Below are 16,503 nucleotides of genomic sequence, written 5' to 3'. Positions count from 1 at the left end.
CTTCTGAGGCCGGTGTTTCAGTCCATTACCGCACTAGAGCCACGTGTTGGATATTTCTAAAAACTGCAGAATCTGGGCAATAAATATTGAGTTGCGTTTCCCTGGTAAAATCTTCTGTGTTACAGAAAAAAAATGTATTACAAATGAATTTCTGCAAAAAAAAATAATTTGTAAATTTCACATTTACTTTGCCTTAATTCATGTGAAATGCCTAAAGGGTTAAAATACTTTCTGAATGCGGTTTTGAATACTTTGAGGGGTGCATTTTTTTTAAAATGGAGTGTTTTATGGGAACTTTCTAATATATAAAAAAGCCATACCTTTGACGTGGAAACAAGACCAAGCGACTCAACTATGCACGAAGACATAGAAACTGGGGTACACAAAAATGGCAGGAGGCGCTCTGGACCGATGCTGTTTTGAAGGTAAATTGTTGGTCACACATTTACTTTGCCTTAATTCATGTGAAACCCCTAAAGGGTTAAAAATACTTTCTGAATGCGGTTTTGAATACTTTGAGGGGTGCATTTTTTTTAAAATGGGGTGTTTTATGGGAACTTTCTAATATATAACGCCCTCAAAGGCACTTCAGGATTGAACTGGTCCCTGTAAAATTAGCATTTTGAAACTTTCTTGAAAATATGAGAAATTGCTGCTAAAGTTCTAAGCCTTGTGACGTCATAGAAAAATAAAAGGACGTGAAAAAAATTATGCAAACAAAGTAGACATGTGTGAAATGTTCACTTATAACTATTTTGTGTGGTATTACGATCTGTTTTACCAGTAGATACATTTAAATTGAGAAAAATGCTAATTTTTGCAAAAATGGGACTTTTTCACAAATAAATATTGAATGTATCGACTAAAGTTTTTCACTAACATAAAGTACAATATGTCACGAGAAAATCTCAGAATCGCTTGGATAGGTAAAAGCATTCCGGAGTTATTACCACATAAAGCGACACATGTCAGATTTGAAAAACAGGCCAAAACAGGCTGTGTCCTGAAGGGGTTAATTGATAAACATTAGCAGTTGGCACAGAATTGAGGGGAGAGGGGGTTAAATCAATGTTCCGGAGTGTGGGAAAACATAACCGGTAGTTCCTGCCCCTTTTGGCGCTTAGTCCAGGGAAAACTGACAATTTCAGCATGCAGAGGGGGAAACGGTCACCTTTTGTAATGTATTTCTCTACAAAGTGTGGGTACAAGTACACACATTCTGAAAATTCACCTGGAATGATAGGTACGCTTTAAGGTGACCCGCCATAATATCATGGTGTAAACCGCTTAAAAAAATTCTGACTGACTTATAAGTAAGCAATGGTTTGTATTGTTCAAATCACCAATAGTGTCTATTAGCGCTGGTGGGGCCCTGCACTACCCAGTGTTCTAGGGTTGTACAGGGCATGCCTAGAATATGCTGCTGGCCTCACAAGGAAGACTATTGGATTTAACCTTTGAAATACCAGCAGTCACCCTGTCCATCAGGACATAAAGGAGCTGACAGCACAAAAACAATAGTTCCCCCAAAATTGTGGCTTAGAATTGACGGAATAAGCAGGCACTTAAAATAACAATAAACATCTTAAAACGCAGTAAAATAAAGCAGCATTTTGGGGCACAAAGAACCATAGTAAGAAATGATTGCACACATAAATAACATTACAGGTTGTGAAGTGGTAGATTACATAGCTAGACTCGTAGCTGCATAGCGGAGATAGAAATCCAAGAAAAAGATGAGGTTTCCGCTTTTTTTTTTTTTTTTTTTTTTACTCAGCAACAGTTAAAAGATGTTCTGTTTCAGTAAATGGTGTGGAGAAATAGAACATTGTCAGGCAGATTGCCTTGTGGAAGCTCGGAGAGTACCCTGCATTAGATTGATGAATATGTATGAGATGGGAATCTCTAGCAATTTCCTGCTATTCGCTGCTGATAAAATGCTGCCTTAAGCGCTTGGTTTGATCCAATTAATGAGCATCACAAGCACCAAATTAAAGTTGTGAAATGGCTATAAAAATGCAAAAGATCCTCATACAAAAGGTGGGATCGTCATGATAAGTTACACATTTCTAAATGACACAGGTAAATACTAGTTTACTGAAAACTGAATTACATGAATAATAAATAGGTGCAGCGTAATGGGGAGCTAGACCCACATTCCCTCACTTAAGAAACAGCGTTAGTCTGCCCAGAACTACTGGATACAGAAATCAATAATTACAATTTACAATTACAGATGAAGTCTTAGACTGTAAGATGTGGCTCAGGCTGGTGTGAAGACTAGAGGATTGCACAAGAAGTCTTACAAGATTTCAGTTACAACCGGAGAAATGCTGGGAGCACTGCAAAAACATCCAGCATCCGTTTAGGAGGTTCATTTTATATATATATATATATATATATATATATATATATATATATATATATATATATATGTCTCTGCGTGTGTGTGTGTGTGTGTGTGTGTGTGTGTGTGTATATGTGTATATATATATATATATATACACACACACACACACACACACACACACACACACACACACAGAGACATATATATATATACACACACACACACACACACACACACACATATATATATATATATATATATACACAACTACCGTTCAAAAGTTTAGGGTTACTTAGAAATTTCCTTAATTTTGAAAGAAAAGCACAGTTTTTTTTCAATGAAGATAACATTAAACTAATCAGAAATACACTCTATACATTGTTAATGTGCTAAATGACTATTCTAGCTGCAAACATCTGGTTTTTAATGCAATATCTACATAGGTGTATAGAGGCCCATTTCCAGCAACCATCACTCCAGTGTTCTAATGGTACATTGTGTTTGCTAACTGTGTTTTGAAGGCTAATGGATGATTAGAAAACACTTGAAAACCCTTGTGCAATTATGTTAGCACCGCTGTAAACAGTTTTGCTGTTTAGAGGAGCTATAAAACTGACCTTCCTTTGAGCTAGTTGAGAATCTGGAGCATTACATTTGTGGGTTCGATTAAACTCTCAAAATGGCTAGAAAAAGAGAGCTTTCATGTGAAACTCGACAGTCTATTCTTGTTCTTAGAAATGAAGGCTATTCAATGCGAGAAATTGCCAAGAAACTGAAGATTTCCTACAACGGTGTGTACTACTCCCTTCAGAGGATAGCACAAACAGGCTCTAACCAGAGTAGAAAAGAGAAGTGGGAGGCCCCGCTGCACAACTGAGCAACAAGACAAGTACATTAGAGTCTCTAGTTTGAGAAATAGACGCCTCACAGGTCCTCAACTGGCAGCTTCATTAAATAGTACCCGCAAAACGCCAGTGTCAACGTCTACAGTGAAGAGGCGACTCCGGGATGCTGGCCTTCAGGCAGGCAAAGAAAAAGCCATATCTGAGACTGGCTAATAAAAGGAAAAGATTAATATGGGCAAAAGCACACAGACATTGGACAGAGGAAGATTGGAAAAAAGTGTTATGGACAGACGAATCGAAGTTTGAGGTGTTTGGATCACACAGAAGAACATTTGTGAGACGCAGAACAACTGAAAAGATGCTGGAAGAATGCCTGACGCCATCTGTCAAGCATGGTGGAGGTAATGTGATGGTCTGGGGTTGCTTTTGTGCTGGTAAAGTGGGAGATTTGTACAAGGTAAAAGGGATTTTGAATAAGGAAGGCTATCACTCCATTTTGCAACGCCATGCCATACCCTGTGGACAGCGCTTGATTGGAGCCAATTTTATCCCACATCAGGACAATGACCCAAAGCACACCTCCAAATTATGCAAGAACTATTTAGGGAAGAAGCAGGCAGCTGGTATTCTATCTGTAATGGAGTGGCCAGCGCAGTCACCAGATCCCAACCCCATAGAGCTGTTGTGGGAGCAGCTTGACCGTATGGTACGTAAGAAGTGCCCATCAAGCCAATTCCAACTTGTGGGAGGGGCTTCTGGAAGCATGGGGTGAAATTTCTCCCGATTACCTCAGCAAATTAACAGCTAGAATGCCAAAGGTCTGCAATGCTGTAATTGCTGCAAATGGAGCATTCTTTGACGAAAGCAAACTTTGAAGGAGAAAATTATTATTTCAAATAAAAATCATTATTTCTAACCTTGTCAATGTCTTGACTATATTTTCTAGTCATTTTGCAACTCATTTGATAAATATAAGTGTGAGTTTTCATGGAAAACACAAAATTGTCTGGGTGACCCCAAACTTTTGAACGGTAGTGCATATATATATATTCTCTATGGGGTTTAGGTCAGGCGAGTTTGCTGGCCAATCAAGCGCAGTGATACTGGTTATTAAACCAGGTATTGGTACTTTTGGCAGTCAGCATCTCCATAAAGTTTGTCAGCAGAGGGAAGCATGAAGTGCTCTAAAATTTCCTGGTAGACGGCTGCACTGACTCTAGACTTGGAGAAATAGGCATTTTTCTTGAACAATATATATTACAAAGTTTATTACCTTAGCTTACACTATTGCTTTAAGAAAACAAATGTAAAAGACAAACATGCTTTAAAGTGCAGGGCATTCAAAAAAATGAAATACAAGTGATCCTTAAATGTATTTTACTGAATCAAATCAAGTGTATAATAGCAATACTGGTTGGAAAAAAGCCAATGACCCGGGGGCCCAGATTACTCTTAGGCCCCATGCACACGACTGTAAAAAAATCTTCGGAATTCGGTCTGCAATTTCGGACTCATTCGGTTCTATTGGCCGCAGACATCTTTCCATATCGCTATGTGCCGTACAACCGTGCCGGGAATTATGGAGCATGTCCTATTTTTCGGGCCGTGCTGCCATACTTCGTATGGGAGAATGGCCCGAAAATGCGGGATGCAGCCGGCCGTGATTACAGGCACTGCTGTAAGCATGAGGCCTTAGTCTGTATATTGCATTGACAGAATAGAAACAGATTGCAATGTGTAAAATGGAACATCAGAAGGCCTTGCTTCTCTTACAGTTTGTAGTACAATACATATTTTACAGGTACCTTGGTTTTCAGCTCCTTGGTTTTCTGCACCTTCTCTGCCCATCTGTCCCACTTGATAATAGGCACTGTCAGCACCGCGTAAGGTTTCCTTTCTTTGTGCTGATAAGTCTGGGCTCTTCCCACCTGTCCCACGAAAGAATGACAAGACCCCTGAAGCCTTTTTACCTGTGCCAAAAAAGTGAAAACATTTCCATAAGGGAAAAGACATTTAAATGTCATAAGCTCAACACTTTTCTATGCCATAAATGTATCGTTAGAGGTCAATATTCAGTTAATTTTTATTTTTCTATAGGAAAAAAAAATAAATAAATCTTTAATTTTTACACTGGCCACTGACCCCTTGCAATTGGCCGACATTACCGGTTTTGTAGGAGGTTATTTTTCAGCTTGTGCTGTGAATACTGGAGGCAGGGTCAGAAATCATGTCATTATCAGAGGTCAGGATTACAATAAGGTAACACCTCTATAACAAAAGCTGGAAGCAGATAATAAAGGATCACATCATGGATAATAGGGAAGGACGACAGCTCCGTTCCTCCCCCTACCTGCACAGCAACCTATGCAGAAATCAATAGGTCATTTTCTGGATTCGTTTTCTTATGTCCAGGTTCCTGAGATACAGCAAATCTCTGGTGCTGCTATTGAAGCAGTTCAGGTACAACGGCTGCCCCCATAATCATGTAAAGGAAATATAGTGGTCCCTTAAGTTACAATTTTAATTGGTTTCGGGCCGACCATGAAAGTTGAAAATATTGTAACTTGAGACCATAACTCTATGGAAAAGTAGTAATTGGTTCCAAACCTCCCAAAATGTTAACCAAAAATAAGAAAACCAAAAAATTTAGCATATAACTAACACAGATAAAGCAAGTCCTTACATATAGACGTCAAAGAAAGCTGCTGAAAGCTGAACATCCCATTCTATGATGAGGACAAGAGTCTTAAACCCAAAAACAGCAAGGATCAAATGCCCTGAATGCACGTGCAAAGAGAACATCAATCATAAGTTTTTACAGGGGGTGATCCCAGGATTAAATCGAAATGCATCAATGTACACATATCAAACCTACAGGGAAGAATTGATGCTACAACAAACTCATATAGAGAAAAACAAAAATCTTTATTAAAGTATCTTATTAAAAATGGAATTACAATACAAAAAGAATCCACAAGCCTACAGGAATAACAGGACAGCTCACTGTGTAACTCACTGAAATGGTAAGAATATTGAACCCCAAAGGTGCACAGACCTGTCATGGCTGATAATATACAAAGGCCATATGGCGTAGATAAATGAATATACAGTACAAGGACATTCAGTCCGTGAATAAATGTAGCAGCAAATCTAGTATTTAAAGAAATACAAAAGAGGCATTACATACCCATCATGAAAATAGAAACAATAACACGGGCAGCGTCCACCGCAACGCACATTTCGATGCCAACTGCCTTAGTCTGGGGAGGTCTTAAGAGTCTTGTATAGTACACACAGTGTACAGTAAAAATAAAATGGGGCTCTCCCCTGCGGCCCAAAGGAGCAGCTCACCCTGGCACAGGTAAAGAGAAGTACAGAGCATGTTGTACTGTACTGTAGAGAGGCGCCAATCCGTGCATGCATTTCAGGAATACTTGTGTTTTACCAGTAAAATCCCCACGCGGATTGGCTGGATCTTTCAGCCAATTACACGCGTCGTAGTTCCCGATTGTCTGTGGCATTGTATGTTGAACGTGGTTTCAAGTTACAATGGCCGAGGAAAGACCATTGAATGTTGACAAATATTGTAACCAGAGGCCATTGTAACTTGTGGGACCACTGTAGAATAAAAAAACATATACAATGAGAAAAAAACTAAATAAAAACTACATATTCTTAAATTAGTAAATACATTCTTTTAACCACTTCCCCCTTGTTGTAATCCTGACCGTTTAACCCCATTAGATGCCGCAATCAATAGCAACTGTGGCATCTAAGCGTTTAGAAAGAAGGGGGCTCCCTGTTACACCATCAGCCGTCCCCGCAACGCGATATTTTAAAATACATCCCTTTAGCTCTAGCTTTCTGAAGTGCATCATACAATCTGTCAAACACACAATGAAGTCCCATAGTAGGACTTAAAAATAAGATGGCAAAATAAAGATCATTAAAGCACTTAAAAAAAAAAAAAAGTAAAGAAAAGCGTTTTTAGCATACATTTTTTTTAAAAAACTACAAATATTTGATAAATCGCTGCATTCTTTATGACCTGAACTATAAAATTATCACGGAATTAAAAAACGTACCCCAAAATGTTCATGAACTTAATACTGATCGGTATTAGGGTTATCCGGTGTGTTAGAGGCACACAGGAGCCACTGTCAGCCGAGCTACTGGACTGGTTAACTTAAGAGAACTTCCAAGAAATTTTAATTGTTTGGTGTTCGTTCGATTCATTGCTTCTGTTCACCAGGTACTGCTACCATGTCACATACCTATAATGTCACCAGACATCTCTTCTGGAATTACAACTTGGCTCTGTCTGATAACGGCAACTGCATCCTATTAACAGACACTTCACAGCTGAAGTGTTAAACTGTAATCCGAAAAAACCCCCAAAAAAACATTCTCTGCACAAGAACATAAGAAAAGTTGATTTAAAAAGTTGTCGACCATGAAGCCTATGAAGTTATGTTCAGTGTTGAAGAATGATCTCCCGCATGACCATATCAAACAAGAAATAGTTCAAGAACTGAACAAGTGAAATCTTGCCAATAACAAGCTACATGAAAGAACCATGAGAGATACAACGGAACAGGGGAACCTTTTAATGGTGTTTTTCTAAGAGCATGGTAAGTAACAATGGACAAAGTGCATTCTTTATCAAAATTGACCTTTTGAACATTGCAGATGTGAACTTTTAGACCTGTGGTATAGCATTGCCTACTTAAAGGGTATTTGAAGGTAAAACTTCAAAATTCACTTTACAAATCCCAAAAAAGGGAACTTTATGCTTTATTCCAGGAGAGTAGGACGAGCCATTCTTTTCACCCCGGTGGCTTATTTTGCATCCACAAACCAGTTATTAAGGATAAGGCTAGTGCTACAAGGCGAATTCGGCCAAGACCCATTTAGCGGTGTCCTCCTGCCTGCATCTCCGGTAATAAAAGTGAACGTGGCTGCCTTATAATTATATAGTTGCAACCACGACCCGACAGTTGCAAGCCAATGGCGCAGCGTAGCCCTACTGTAAAGCTTTATTACACTGCTATATTACAGATCTGTGTTGTACATATCTGGAATAAGACCCTGCTATGGGCAGACTTTCATGTGGTTTGTGACGTATAAGGTCTGTGTACCCACCATACCACCGTACATGGATATATACTTAATCAGTTTCTGCACAGAAGAGTGGTAGTGCGAATTTGAATGTTAGTCATGCTGTTGTAAAATATTGTTGTGGTACAAGGATAAAATAGGGCAGCATATAATAATGACAGATATTAAAGACGACAAGCAAACCCTGCATAGAATAATCCTGGAGCAGGACTCCCTTTCATATATCCCCTACATCTTACGAACATATACTAAATAAGTTATCAAAAAGTAGCGAACAGATGGATGGCAATATGACTGGCAGGATCAGACTACGCAGGGTTTGTTTGTAGTCTGTTACCATGGAAACCCATAGGTATCCATAGATGCAAAAGGCAGAAAACTTTAGAACATTTTTAACGATTTAACGATTTGCAAACTTATATTGGAATAATAAAAAAAAGAGCGGACCTTTCCTTTAAGACATTGTAGATGGAATGGAAATTAAAGGGTCAGCTTCCGCGGACAACACAAAATTATATAGGGTTGATCAAGCAATATACGTAAAGGCTGCCATCTATCCACTTATATACAACCAGTAACAAACCTTCATCCCGGGTGTCTGTGTGTCTATGATTACAAAACCGTTTATACTGGTAGCTGTGCAGATGGTAACTTAGTTGAAACCACGATAGACATGCTATGATCAGAAGAAGAGGAAATGAAGGGTATGATTATCGCACGTGGCAGATTCGTTGATTCACTCGACAGAGATTCATTCAATTCTTTTGAATGGGGCTGTTTCTGCAGAACGTGCATGAATTTCCGCAAACTCCATTCAGATGAACGAGACAGTCACAGAAATTTCTGCCTCATATCTGCTGCGTGTGAATACTTGCACCTAGAAAAAGGGCAAATAAATACCTCACCCTACATAGTACTCTATAGGATTGTAGCTTAAAATGAAAAAAAAAAAAATTATCAACTGTTGAAAGAAAAATATTAAGATTATATGAGCACTTTTAAAACAGAAAAATCCTCCTCTTTTCACTTACCAATGCTCGGAGGCTCTGCTTCCACTGCACGGTTAGGCTGAGCCAAGCTATTTTCTTGCACTCTGGATGGGCTGCTAGTTTTTGGCCTGTTGTCCATCATGCTACAATCAAAAAATATAGCAAAACCAAGGCTTAAGTAAACATTATATTCACCTTTTCATAGCTGTATGTGTGTGATATACCGATTATATATATATATATATATATATATATATATATATATATATATATATATATATACATACACACAAAATATACATACACGTAATTATGTAATACACACACGTAATATACATACACACACATAAATATATATATACACACACACACAATATGCATACACACACACACACACACACACACACACACACTTAATATGCATACACACACACACTATATATATATATACACTCACACACACAAACATGCACACACACACAAAAAATATACATACACACAATAACACAATATGCATACACACTCAATATGTATACACACACACACTCATAATATGCATATACACACACAATAAACATACACACAGACACACTACATACACACACTATATATACATACTATACATACACACACACACTATACATACACACACTATACATATACACACACACTATACATATACACACACTATACATATACACACACTATACATACACACACTATACATATACACACACACACACACACACAATACATACACACACACTCAATACATACACACACACACACACACACACACACTCAATACATACACACACACACACACTCAATACATACACACACACACACACACACACACACACACTCAATACATACACACACACACACTACATACACACGCACACACACAATACAATACATACACACGCACACACAATACAATACATACACACACTATACATATACACACAAACAATACATACACACACACACACAATACATACACACACTCAATACATACATACACGCACACACACTACATACACACGCACACACACACAATACATACACGCACACTATACATACACTATACATACACACACACTATACATATATACACACACACACACACACACACACACACACACACACACAATACATACACACACTCAATACATACATACACACACAAGCAATACATACACACACACACACACTCTATGCATACATACATACATACATACATACACAATACATACACACTCCATACATACATACACTCTATACACACACACACACACACACACACCACACACAAACAATACACACACAATACATACACTCCATACATACACACACAATACATGCACTCCATACATACACACACAATACATACACTCCATACATACACACACAATACATACACTCCATACATACACACACCATACACACATACATACTCCATACACACACACACACACACACACACATGATCCATACACACACACGCACACGATACATACACACACTATACATACACACACTATACATATACACACACACACACTATACATACACAATATACACACACACACACACTATACATACACACACACTATACACACACACACACACACACACACTATACATACACACACAATACATACACACACACAATACACACACTATACATACACTCGCACGCACACACAAACACACAATACATAAACACACAATACATACACTCCATACATACACACATACATACTCCATACATACACACATACATACTCCATACATACACACATACATACTCCATACACACACACACACACTATACATACACACTATACACACACACACACACACACACACACACACACACACACACACACACACACACACCATACACAAATACATACACACACACACACACACAATACATACACACACTATACATACACGCACACTATACATACACACTATACATACACTCGCTCGCACGCACACACAATACACACAAACAATACACACACAAACACAATACATACACACTCCATACACACATACTCCATACACACATACATACTCTATACACACACACACACACACACACACACACACACACACACACACACACACACAATGCATATACACTCTATACACACACACACTCTATACACACACAATATACATATACAGACACACACACACAATATACATACACACACACACTGCGCTATTGAGACAGGTGAAATCACGGACAACCCGATGGAACCTATTAAAGTCAATAGGTCGGTAACCGGCAGTGTCTGTTGAGCAACGGAAACATTGGTTCTGTTATTCCCTTGTTCTGCTCCTCTGATGGAGCAGACGACGGAATGGTTCAAAGCAGGTGTGAACCCAGCCTAAGAATAATGAAATTCAGTGTCAGTTGTCTTCTTTATGCATTATTAATATAGTGCACACTGGGGAAGATTTACTGACACTGGTGTCGCACAACGTGGTGTACTAGTGGGAAATTCTACTGTAGAATTCACCATATATTACAAACAGCGTGTATCTGTCACAGGAACTTTAATAACGTGATGTGAATTTTGAGCAACGTCTAATTTTTCTGACAAAAATTATTGCACAAGCTGGAAGCCGTGTTGAGGGTGTTTCATAAACATGGTGTTCAAGGCACCATTATTTTCTCAGAGCAATTACGGCAGAAAAGTGGTGTTATTTCAATGCCTAATGTGCTCCATTGTGTCATAATGGCAGTTTAATGACTTTATGAGGGTGAAATGCCTTGTCCTGCACCAATTTAGCATACAATGTGGTCTGGAAATGTCAATGATAATTGTAATAAATATAAGAGTTTTATGAAGGGTCAGTACTTTTTTGTGGATAAAAGCTCGCGATTGGCCATACTAAAATAAATCTTCATACGCAATGTAACTTCTACATGGTACTGCTACCAGCTGAGAATTACACATGAAATTGTATAGTTATAAGCAGGGTTAGTTGTTGTTCGAAACATAATCTATCGGGCCACAACTACAACAAACACTGATTTTTCTTAAGAATCAAACATTTTCTATCTTTCACATGCTCAGTAAGGGCATTTCTTAAAGGGTAACTAAATATTCAAACTTCTGACATGTCATAGTGACATGTCAGAAGTTTGATTGGTGGGGTCCGAGCACGGAGATCCCAACCGATCGCTAAAGCGAAGCAGCAGAAGTGCTCGTGTGAGCGCCATGCCGCTTCGTCTCTGTTCGGCTTATTCCGGAAATCGATGTAGTGGTGTACGGACTTAATAGAAAATCTATGAGCCCGTACTCCGATACATCAGCATTCTGGAAAAAGCCGAACAGAAACTAAGTGGCTGAGCGCTCACATGAGTTTGTTGAAGGTTTAGTCACCCTTTAAGTGAAATATAAAACGAGCAGCACAGTTCTCTCTCACGAATGACAAGTAATGGTTGGCTCCATTGGGAACAAAGTGACTTTGTGTTTTTTCAGCAATGACTGCACGGTTGTATGGTTTATCAGTTCACTCTGATTTCTGCTCTGGAGCACAGAAAAGAGAAACAAACATTCATTTTCATCTCATCAGGTATAAAGCAGTATACAGACCACACAAGAACCCTAGACGCTGGACATACTTGCTAGGCAGAGCTCCGTCTTCTGGGCAGATCTTCGGAGAAGCCTTCGACAAAGTATCCAAGGCGTTTCTATATTCTTTACAGCTTTAAATCGAGAAGAAATATGTCATAAATGAATAATCCATTGTGCTCAAATTGTTCCCATTCTGCAATGTATTATTAATTCCGTTCCTTAAGCACTTAACTTCACACGCTTTCAAGTACGCTTCCTTATAAAAATGATCATGATAAATGTAGGGCAATTTTCATTTAAGTTCACTATAAATAATTACAGGAAAAACTTTGAGCAGAAACTAAATATTTCTTACATATTTTATTGATCGATGGAGGAAAGGGCTTGAATTGCAGAACTAATTTAGGAATAAAAACTTTCCGCCAGCAATAAGGAAATTGTTTATACAGCATTTCTCTAGTAACTACAGTATATCCTTATGCAAGAAGTCTCTCAGCTCTCCTAACATGCTTGTTTAGTAATAACTTTCCCTATTGGACAGTATCAGAGTGACTCGGGACCCAACATTTTGACAAGGTGAATGGTAACATCCAGTAATCAATTTATTAATACATTTCCAGGAGGAATATCAGAGGAATGGCACAATGAAGAATTCTAAGGAAAAATGCTCCAGAATGGTTATTTTATGAAGAATACGTTGGTACTATGTCAGGAGAGCGGACAACGCCTCTAACGTGAACTTGTACCGGATCTACAGGATTTGAAAGACTTTATGTTGGCCTTCTCTCTCGGACTACAAACAGGTGCAGCTTGTGGAAGCCTGAAATTGACTAATGGTTCTCTGACAAAGTCTGCTAACCCTGCAGTGGAGGGAAAGGATGAGGAGTAGACGTGAAATTCTGCTACTAGATAGAGGTTTCTGAAGCAGAATGAGCAGTTCAATTCTATCTAGTTAAAGGGATAGTTCCAGGTTAAACGGCACAGTATCTGTCCGTACACTGTATCTGAACAATGCCACCCATAGTTTTAAATATGCGAAATGTTCTGTGAACGTGTTGGTAAGAAAGAAAACATTAACCCCTTCCCGTCGTAAACAATTTTCAGATTTTCATTTTTCCTCCCCACTTTCCAAAAGCCATAACTTTTTCATTTTTCCGTCTATATAGTCCTACGAGAACTTGATTTCTGCGGGACGAGATATAGTTTTTCGTACCGTCATTTATTGTGCCATATAACGTACTAGGAAACGGGAAAAAAATTATTTGTGGGGTAGAAAATGAAAAAAAACCGCGATTGCTCCATTGTTTTTATGGAATTCCCCGTGCAATTAAAACATGTTAACTTTATTCTGTGGGTCAATACAATTACGGAGATACCAAATATATATAGTTTTTTTCTATATTTTACTACTTTTACAAGGAAAAAACTAAATGTAAAAAAATAAAATTTATTTTGTGTCACCAAATTCCGAGAGCCATAACTTTTTCATTTTTCTGTTGATTAAGCGGTATGAGGGCTTATTTTTTGAGGGATAAGCTGCAGTTTTTAATGCTACCATTTTGGGGAACATGTGAGGTTTTGATCACTTTTTATTCAATTTTTTGTGGGAGATGAGGTGACCAAAAAAATTGAGATTCTAGCGGTTTTCTTTTTATAATGGCGTACACCGTGCGAGTTAAATAACTATATATTGTAAGAGCTCAGACTTTTACAGATGCGGCAATACCAATCATGTTGATTTATTAATTTTTTTTTACAAGCTTTATTTTTATTATAATTTATTTTTTTACATAAAAAAAAGAAACGTACTTTGCCACCCCACAATTGCATTGCGGGGAGCGTTATGAGCTGCTAGAGGGGGTCGTAGCCATATGTCGGGAAAAGGTTAATATAAGGCCCCATGCACACTACCGCTGTTTTACGTCCGTGTGCTATCCATTGTTCGACCCTTTCATTTCTATTGGCCCCATGCACACGACCGTGGTTTCCACTGATCCGTATGCGGGCCGTGGGATAGAGCCGCAAGAACTTAGAGCAGGTCCTATACCTGTCTGTGTTTGTGGCTCAGTCTCGTCCATTCAAGTCAAACCCATAGCACATACGAAACGGATGCAAAAAAACACACACGCGGAACGCAAAAAACGGTCAATCTTTTTTTTATGGACCGCAAAATACAAATGGTCGTGCGCATGTAGCCTACATGAGTGTACTATTTAAAATGTGCAAATAGACAATCGTAAAAGTGAATTCAGGATACAATAATTAAGAATACGATACCTGAGAGCAAACGCAATGATGGAGCTCGGCTCCCTCTCACACACGGCTATAGGCACACGCTCGTGCTCGTACATAAGATAGTGCTTATCTGGATCGCTGCAGGAAGAAAACACAGAATTCATTTTAAAACGTCATCCCAGGAGGAAGAAACAAAGACTCCTGGGTAAGTATAAGATCTTTTTTTTTTCCAGAGTTATGTTTTTTACAGCGGAATCGCTGCAAACCCGCCACAAAAAACGCAACTACTGCTATTTGTTGCGGGTTTTACCACGCCATTGAATTCAAATCGGGAAAACCTGCAACAAATAAGTAGTTTTTAGGCAAATACAATTGATATGCTGCGTAATAAAATTCCGCACACCAGGTACATTTCTGAGTGTTTTTTCCGCTCAGCATTTGCGCAACGTGTGGATGAGATTTCTTTTACTTCATCCACTTTGCTGCTACTGTATTTGCTGCGGATTTTCTGCAAAAAAATTCTGTTGCGGAAAATCAGCACTATTTACGCAAAGTGTGAACTGACCCAAATAGTCATTTTCTGCCAATAAATTCCCTTTAATATCAGAGCTACAGACTTTATTCATTGCATCTCTCCACTGACTGCAAATAAATATTTCACCTATGTTCATATTAATACTGCCGTCCTACCACCACAGTAACTTTGTGTCCATCCTTGTCCAACTCTAGTCATCGTATGTATATACTTACAAAGGGAGTGGAATAGGGTTATAACTGTTTCCAGGAAGCAGGTTAGCAAATATTGCTTTCATGGTGGATTTCTCCTTCACTTGACTGTCTGTGGACCCCAACAAATGACCATCAAAAACATCTAAAAAATGAACATGCGGACAAATATAAACATCTTCCAAATAGATTTCCAATATGAATGAAATAAATACAAGACAAATAAATAAATTAATAAATACATTTCATCCGTAATAAAGACTGCAGCAACCCAGTCATCGCTATATACGCTCTGTTAAAGAACGTGCATACATTATTACTGCACTGGGATAGTTCGTAAAATACAGAATCTCCGTAAATGATCTAATTAAAGCGTAATTTATCTGTAAAGTATTTACAAGTGCTCTATGGATGTGACAAGTAACAGCTTTGTTTGTATGGAGAGGTCATCACAGAAGTTCTATTTGTTCATCAATTATTTATGAGCCAAAGTTACCCCAGAGTACAAGCTATTTCAATGGCTGAGAAACCAGCGCTGCAAGGTGTCTTACGGCACAGCGCTCCCTATTATAAAACTGTTCTCAACTATTCCTCCAGCACAAGAAACAAACACGGACACAACAGAGCAATAACTT

General features: G+C 38.5%; 1 protein-coding gene across 1 annotated transcript in view; it reads right to left on the bottom strand.

Annotated features, from left to right (window-relative positions):
* Positions 1-16,503, bottom strand: part of PIKFYVE (phosphoinositide kinase, FYVE-type zinc finger containing) — a 256,730-nt gene that overhangs the window by 48,918 nt on the left and 191,309 nt on the right. The window contains 5 exon segments of the mRNA XM_075829901.1: positions 5,001-5,165; positions 9,345-9,445; positions 12,955-13,038; positions 15,185-15,280; positions 15,893-16,013. Coding sequence (XP_075686016.1) covers positions 5,001-5,165; positions 9,345-9,445; positions 12,955-13,038; positions 15,185-15,280; positions 15,893-16,013 — 567 coding nt within the window.

Source organism: Rhinoderma darwinii, chromosome 6, assembly GCF_050947455.1.
Source record: "Rhinoderma darwinii isolate aRhiDar2 chromosome 6, aRhiDar2.hap1, whole genome shotgun sequence".
Lineage (NCBI taxonomy): Eukaryota > Metazoa > Chordata > Amphibia > Anura > Rhinodermatidae > Rhinoderma > Rhinoderma darwinii.
Note: the sequence above shows the minus strand (reverse complement) of the source record. Positions and strands in the feature narration are given on the sequence as shown.